This window comes from Halyomorpha halys, unplaced genomic scaffold (genome assembly GCF_000696795.3).
Source record: "Halyomorpha halys isolate HHAL.00 unplaced genomic scaffold, Hhal_1.1 Scaffold722.1, whole genome shotgun sequence".
Classification (NCBI taxonomy): domain Eukaryota; kingdom Metazoa; phylum Arthropoda; class Insecta; order Hemiptera; family Pentatomidae; genus Halyomorpha; species Halyomorpha halys.
The window spans coordinates 324193-332392 of record NW_027110068.1 but is presented as its reverse complement, the minus strand read 5'-3'; the positions used below and the strand labels follow the sequence as shown (position 1 = coordinate 332392).

The following is an 8200-nucleotide window of genomic DNA, read 5'->3' as shown; positions in this document are numbered from 1 at the left end:
GTAGTAACCATCAATCAGTTCATTTTGCTAGAAACAAAGTAATATATGGATTCATTTCATTCGAAAAAACAATATATTGTTTGAGTATTTTTCAGATTTCTGAGAACAAATTTGATGCAGCTAAATTGAAATTCAAAATCTGCACATCAAAACATGATGAATCAATTTTCAAAACTTCCCCCAAACCTTTCCGATAAAATAGTATTGATCTGATTATTTTAAACTAGATGTACCCCGCATATAATTTTTCTAGATGAATAAATGGTCAAATGCATATGATTAAATGATTATTTATGTGAAAAACAATCACTAAAAATAACTTTTTTTTTCAAATACAGAAAACTGATAGCGGTAAACAATAAATGCACCATAAATAAATTCAATGACAATATAAATAGTAACCCTTGAACTTTTTTCTTACACTTACCTATATATGAAACATATATTAAGAGAAAATATTGTGATTATGAAAAATTTCGAGATCCACTTTTCTTACTCATTTAATACACGTTATGAGGTCTCCTGAATCCAAAAAATCGTGTATCTTTTTGGTTTAACACTAGATTTATGGAAGTTTCTTAAATACCTATTTATACAAGCACTAGTTGAATAGCGATTAAATGAAAATGCTCATTCTCTTTAAAAAATTGAATTATCCAAATTAAGTATGACTTGAACAATACTAAATTTTAATTTTAAATGCATTATTACTAAGTAAAACAGTTTTTTTTTTAATTATTATTCAGTTATCACGAAAATTATGCTTTGTTTATTGTTTAACTCATCGTCTCTAAGTGTTTTCAAATATTCGGTTTAATCCTACGCTATTGAGGTGTGACATGACATATGGGCATTCCTGGAAGATTGTCAAATTGTTGTTACAATATGGGCATTTCGGAGCCGTTTGTTTTGAAATAAAATAAGAGTGAGTGAGCCTCGTGTCGTGTGCATGTACCTCGTGTATTTGTGTGTCTGTGTATTTGTGTATTTGGTCACCTTAGCTCAAAAACCAATAGTCGTAAAAATCTGAAATCACAAATTAAAACACAACTTTTTGGATAAATTGACTCACCATAAGTGCCACTTCATGATATAAATTTGTTTGCATCTTTCGGATTTTCCCGAAATTGGCTCAAACTACTTTGTTTTAACTCGGTATGTCCATGTATAATTAAACTTCTTAAAATTCTCGTTTAAATAGTCTAACTGAGCTTTAATGACGAATTTAAAAAAAAAAATCATTCTCTGAAGTACTTTTAATTTTGTCTGTTTGAAATAATTAACCATCTCACATTTTTAATAGTAATGGAAAATGGAAAAATACAAACTACGAAAGTATTTAATAATTAACTTAAGGAGATGAGATTAAAAATATTTTTTAGATTAAAAACACATTTCTGACAATAAGTTTAGATTTATTATATAAAACTTATTATTATAAGTATTGTCTTATTACATGCCATTGGAAACTTTTTCAGAAAAAATAAAATGTAGCACATAAAGACGCAGAAAGTTACAATGAATAGCGAAAATATATATTAAACACGAGGTTGACGCAAAACTGGTCATTCTGGTAACTGCTGTCATGTCGACATTAAATAGTTATTTTTTAAAATTTTACTTAACCTATATTTGAGATTTTCAGGTGACAGGATGATTAACTCCATAAAATTATTCTTAGTATTAGTAGCGCGAAGTAAATTTTAGTTAACTGCTATATTTTAATGTTTCTTCCACACTTTCGAAAAGAAAAATGTTACAATTTTGGTTAGTTGAGATTAGCCAATATGTCTATGAAAAGGCACATTTGGGAAATCCGCACGGGAGAGTATAAGCATAGTGAATAATTTAAAAATGTTTGTTCTCCATTGAACAAGGATTAATTTTAACTAATAATCGGGTGCTAAGTGCAAGTTGTATGATAAATGCACGCACCACACCTGGTTTTTTATTTTTGCGAATAACACCTATTATAGAATAGATTAACACTAATTTCTTGTTTCATCTACTTTAATAAACGTATTCTAAAAATAAAATAATAATATTAGAGTATTCAGCATGCTTCCATCGAATATGAAGTCGCACAAATATTCGAAACATAAAAAAAAAACTAGGTAAACAACAATCACCATATCTCCCACCACTATGGTGGTGGTGCACGATGTGGGACCTAAGGCTGCATATACAATAAATAAACACAAGCCACACACTAAATAGAAACAATAAATAAACAAACACTTGTATAAATACAAGAAAAAAACAACTTTAACCAAATACAATAATAAATAGGAGATATACCAGTTTATGAGTTAGTATTATAAGTTTGTTGTTATTAGGTTTTAAGGTGCGATAGTTCACTATGAAGGCGTTTAAATGTGGCTGTTTCTGCACGACTTTTATATCGTTGATAGTAGTGTCACCTATCAAAATATACTGTTAGTATGACAGTGGTGGAACGACAGTAAATATCATAGCTTGCACATTGTTAGTGGCTGCGATAGCTATCAGTATAAACATACACTTTGGACTTATACTAAGAATACGCTGTGTGTGATAGTATTTATTTTTTAAATAATACTAATAAGATAAAAGTATCAATAATATGCTAAATAATTGGATTAGTAAAGCCTTGACCAATATATCCAGCAAAAATCCCAAAAGTTTTGATGTATTGGTATCTGGTGGGGGAAAACTAATTCGACAACTCCTTTTTGCCGACTATCAGATTCGGGTACGCCGAGAAGTAACGAGTATTAACCGTCCCAGACGGTAATCGAACCTTCAACGTTCTGAACCGGACCTACCCCCTAAATACCACAGACGGGTATTTTTTTTTTTTTTAGGAATATTTTACAGTAAATATTAGATCTGAGATTAACCATGAAAATGGTCTGGATGGCCGAAAGTTCGATTTTATGAGATAAATATATGAAAATGCAGATGCATGCTTATACATATATATTGTACTTACCAAGTGCCTGTTGTTCTGTCGACTGAATATAGTTTTCTTCTTTTATTTTTATCATCTTATCACTGGAGTTATTACTCAGTTCCTGCAACAAAAAAAAATAATAGAATTTTTTTATAAATTATATATTTATAAAACAGGGATTACAATCTCTAGAATTGTGTTCTAGACCTCTAGGATTAAGATTAATTATGGTGATCAGTGAAAATCATCAAATTCATTTATTCAATATTGAATTTATTATTTAATCTTTTGATTTGGATAATTGCTTTTTTAAATTTCACTTATTTATTTATTTCACCTGTATTCATTTGACAGGGGACTAGCTTCATAAAATCATTCTTAGTGTTTTGAATATTGATTCAATAACCAGTAAGCATTTAATAAATGCTTAAAAGAACAATGTAAACTTTAGTTGACTGTTATATTTTTGTCAAAATTTTGGAAAAGAAAATTTTTTAAATTTTTATACCAGAAATATTATTCCTTCTTGGAAAATTGGAGATTAACAATCGATCAACTGAAAGACTCATTTGGAAAATTATTGCGGATAAAAATTGTCACTGTGAATATTAACATTAAAATATTTGTTCTGAAACGAGGGAGACGATGAATTTGAACTCTAAGTAGGGTGTAAATGAAAGTTATTTGATGCGAGTGAATGAATTTATATCGTTTTTAATTATTTTCTGAAAGCCTAAAAAAAATTAATATTATGAAGAATAACGATTTCAATATAATTCTAGGCCTCTTTACTTTCCTGTGAGTTCATGGTTTCTTTCAACTTCATGTTTAAATTTTTTAAAAAATTCGCATCCACTTCTGTAGGAATTCTTCCACTTCTCCATTTCTTTAAATGGAATATCTTATGCACTAATTACGCCTGTGGGCATGAAACGACCTTTCGGTGGATACAAATCGATTTTACTACACAATCGTTAACCATTTGTTCTTGAATACTTAAAAAATGCGCCTTACTCGCAAATTTTTTAATGAAAAGATGAGGATGGCGTATAGGAAAGCTTTACAATTAAATGTAATTTTATTTCTTTATTAAAACTTTTTTTTAACAAATAAAAAAGTTCAGTGCGGTATTTTTTTTTTCAGACATTTGAAGTTGAATTTATCCATTTTGAATTTTTTACTTATTAAATATTTCTATGTTTTTATCACATATTTAAGTCAAAATAAATACATATGTATGTACATATTATGATTTTTTTTTAAATTACTCATCCCAATTTAAGTCTAACATGTTTTGTGTGATTACATGTAATGTTTTTTGAATATTGAATATATGTTTTGTTAATTCATGTCTATATTGTTATGCATAATAAATATTTTTCCACATTTAAGTGCAATGATTTATACAGATAAATGTATTCATTCATAGTATAAACATTTAAAAATATAATAAAACTTGAATCGCGTTTCATCTCTAAATCTCTCAGATTGAAGAGACTCTTGCTCGAATTCAATAGCACTTGCCAAAAATCTCGAACAATTAAGCGGTAAACAGAGGCGGATAACCTTCTAATTATTTGGTCCGAAGGCAATGTTTAGCGAATCCAGTCAAGGACGACCTTCCTCGGATCCTTATAAATTTATGGCCAGCTTCGAAAGTGGGCCATCATCTATTCTTAGTGCTTCCTCTGGCTTGGGTTCGGCTTCCATTGTACTCGCTATGGTCTGCTACCAATGCTTTCACAAATAAACTTCAGTACAAATTTAGGGGATTAAAAAATCTTTTTTGGAATCTTCTAAAGCCGACATTGCATAGCTATTACTGCGATATTGGCAGCAGCTTTCGAATCAATTTTACATTAAATGAAAAAGTTCTAGACTCCATATATCTATTAGACCAACTTCGTTTGCCTTTAGAAACTGCTTAACGCAGACTTACACCAGTCTTTATTCACAACCTTTTAAACTTACAAGAGGATGCTTCGTACTTGGGATCACCGGAATTAAGTAATATTTTATTGGTTATAGTATATCAAAAATATTAGACGCTTGTCCCAGGGTTATTATCAATGCGCCTTAGGAGCCGAGAAATTTTTTTTTACATATTTTTATATTATCGCATACCACCTTTGCTCTGCTTGTATTTAATTATTATTAGATACTAATCTTGTTTTATATATAGAGAATAAAAACTAAAGATTATTGGTAGTACTAAATTAGCTGAATTGTGTAAAAAAATTACAGAAACCAAAAGTTGCTTCCAGTAAAGTAGATAAAAAAAAGTTGTATAAAAGAAAATCAAGTCTTCAGCGTCTTTTCTTTTCAAGCCCCTACATACGAATTTTCACATAAATCAAAAATTATAAATCTTTGGGCTTGATTTTTTAGGGATATTTTTTCTTTCTGCTAATGTTTCGAATAAATTCATAGCTCCTTACAATGTTATCCAAATTCAACATGACTAAAACTGTTGGAAAGGTCAATAAATAGATAAAAATACAGATCTCATCATTTTAAAAAATACAGTTATAAATCTACAATCGGGAATTTTTTAAAATTATTTTTAATTTGAATCAAATTCATGCCTCCATCTTATAGGCATGTTTTAGAAATTCATTTACGACTTTCACAATTAGAAGTAACAATTCCGCCATTTTCTGAGTTCTATACCGAAACAACATAACCGGCATCCATCCAATAATTATTTCCAATTTTTTTTTTTTCTACAATAAATTGAAATATGGATTACGATATTATGAAAAGAAGACTTACTACTTTCTAGTAACTGTTAGTGTATACTATAATAACAGCAATATTTAATATACAATAGCATAATCTATATATTATAAAAACAGTTTGTTTTTATATATAAAATGAATTGTTTTTACAAAATTATTTAATAATAATAAATTAAGTATTATTTTAATAATAATTAAATTAATGATTAAAGTGAGATAGAGATGCTTTATTTAATAACAGGTGATGCTCCCCAAATACAGTTAGTTTTTTTTTTTTTTTACTTTCTTTTTTTTCAATTATAATTACATATGATAATATAATGTTCCTTTTTTTTCTTAAACCTATACTATATTATTTTTTTCTTAATCACTTTGCTTTTCCTTCTCTTTCCTTATTATTTTGTTCCTAACTGTATATTTTTAACTCTCTCTATTCTCCTTGCATTTTTCTCATATTACCCTTTTCCAGGGACTCAACACAAATACTGAATGTATTATACAAATTTCATTAAAATTTATGGACTTATCTAATTTCTGTTAAAACTTTCGGTACGCCCAAATAATAATAAAAACCGAAGTTATAAATAAAAAGAAATTTAGAAATAATTGAGAATAAAATAATAGTCGTAGTAGTAAAGTTAAAAAAATAATTTAAATGTAATACATAAGTTTTCAAAAAAAGTGTTCATAACACTCGTATAGCTTGAACTAAGGCTTTTTATTTTTGGTATTCTGGTTGCATATAAAAAATTTTAACCTCAAAATCAAAAATTTTCGTTTCTATTATATGTTTTAAACATCAAGAAAACAAATTGATACCGGGTCTGTCTGTAGTAAAAATGTTTTGAAACATAATCGATTAATCCATAAATGATTACTTTCTAATATTTATTGTGTTATGATCTCCTCTTTTGAGATTGTTACATGCCGCACATCGACCAATATCCTCGATATAAGTGTCTGTTTTAAAGACAAGATAAGAAAGGCTATCACGAAGGCGGGAATGGCGGGTCTCACGCCGTTTTTAATTTTAGCCATTTTCTCAATGCTGCTCAATTTAATTAAGTCTCCTCTTCCCGTTTTAAGTAAGCTAGGCTGACTGTAAATATTGTAGATATGCATAAATGCGTGTTAAAGTGGATATTATTTTTATTTTCGGTACCTTGTGTTTATATTATTTTACTATTTAATCAGAAATATTATTATATTTATTTACTTATTTTAACAACTGTGATATTTCTTTATCATTATTATTGTTATTCTTTTTTTGTTTTGATTTTGTTTATTTTTTTCTCTATTATTTTGTCATATATACAGTATGAACGTACACATATAGATCTAAAACTTGTATTATTCCTCAGTAAATAAAGTATTATTTCTATAAATAAATAAATAAAATGATTCTAAACCCCATACAAAACAATCAGTTTCAAATTTTTACACGACTTTTGTCGAATTATATTGTTAATTTTTCAAAAAACGTTTGGTCCAACAGGTCCCAAAAATTTAAATCCGGGCCCCGCGGATTTACTACACATCATTGCCACAAAAACTTTGTTATGTTATAAATTAAAAAAAAATGTTTCATTGAGTAATTGGACTCTGGCAATAGAGATATGAGATTATATAAACATCATGTATACACCAAGAACTAAATTTTAATCTTCATCTTATAGAACAAGACCCCAACAAGAGAAAAAAGGCATTATTTTACCCTAATTCTTAATTAATATAATGAAAACTATGTACAATTACTAGTATAAATTGATGAGTCTGCCAACTATTGGTCGGGGGAAATAAAAAACTGCTGTTTCAAAACGTGAAAATGAATTAATATTTCATTCGTAGCTCTGTATTTTTAAAACTACCAACAACACTAGAAAACCTCAGAAAGTATCATTTAAAGTAGAGTAAATTTTCTAAAATATGAGGACTAATAGAACTATTTATGTTCAATAGTATTCTTGCTATTATACTTTTTAAAAAGCTTTCCATAAAACAATGTACTGAAAGATCAGCAGTAAGTGAATTTATTTTAAGAAATCTATATATCAAAAACCATTCGACGTACAAATGTCTATTAGCACTCAAATAAAAGCTTTTTATGGACTATTTTTATCTAGTTTATGGCATTTATCTTCGTAGGAGTAGTAGTTTTCATGATTTACAGTTGTTCGGACAAAATTTTATGTGCAAAATGTATATTCACATGCGAGTATCATAAAAACTACTACTCCTACAAATTGTAAATATCATAAAAACTGCCCCTAACGTGTTAGAAACTAATTTATAGTAGGTTTAATTACCTTCATTTTTAATTGCATACAGCCATATGTACTTCTTATGGTTAAAGGAATATATTTTTTCAAAAATCGAACATTTTATCCGAACAACTAGAAATTAATATTTTGTAAATTTATTTTATCAAATATCATAAAAACTTCTACTCCTATAAAGATAAACGTTTTAAACTATTTTATAGTAAATTTAACTAGCTTTAATTTCAGTGCTAGCAGACATCTGTACGTTC

General features: G+C 28.0%; 1 protein-coding gene across 1 annotated transcript in view; it reads right to left on the bottom strand.

Moving 5' to 3' along the window:
- LOC106691630 (forkhead box protein L2) overlaps nt 1-8200 on the bottom strand; it is a gene marked incomplete in the record, with an annotated part of 73694 nt that overhangs the window by 45276 nt on the left and 20218 nt on the right. The window contains 1 exon segment of the mRNA XM_067048164.1: nt 2972-3053. Coding sequence (XP_066904265.1) covers nt 2972-3053 — 82 coding nt within the window.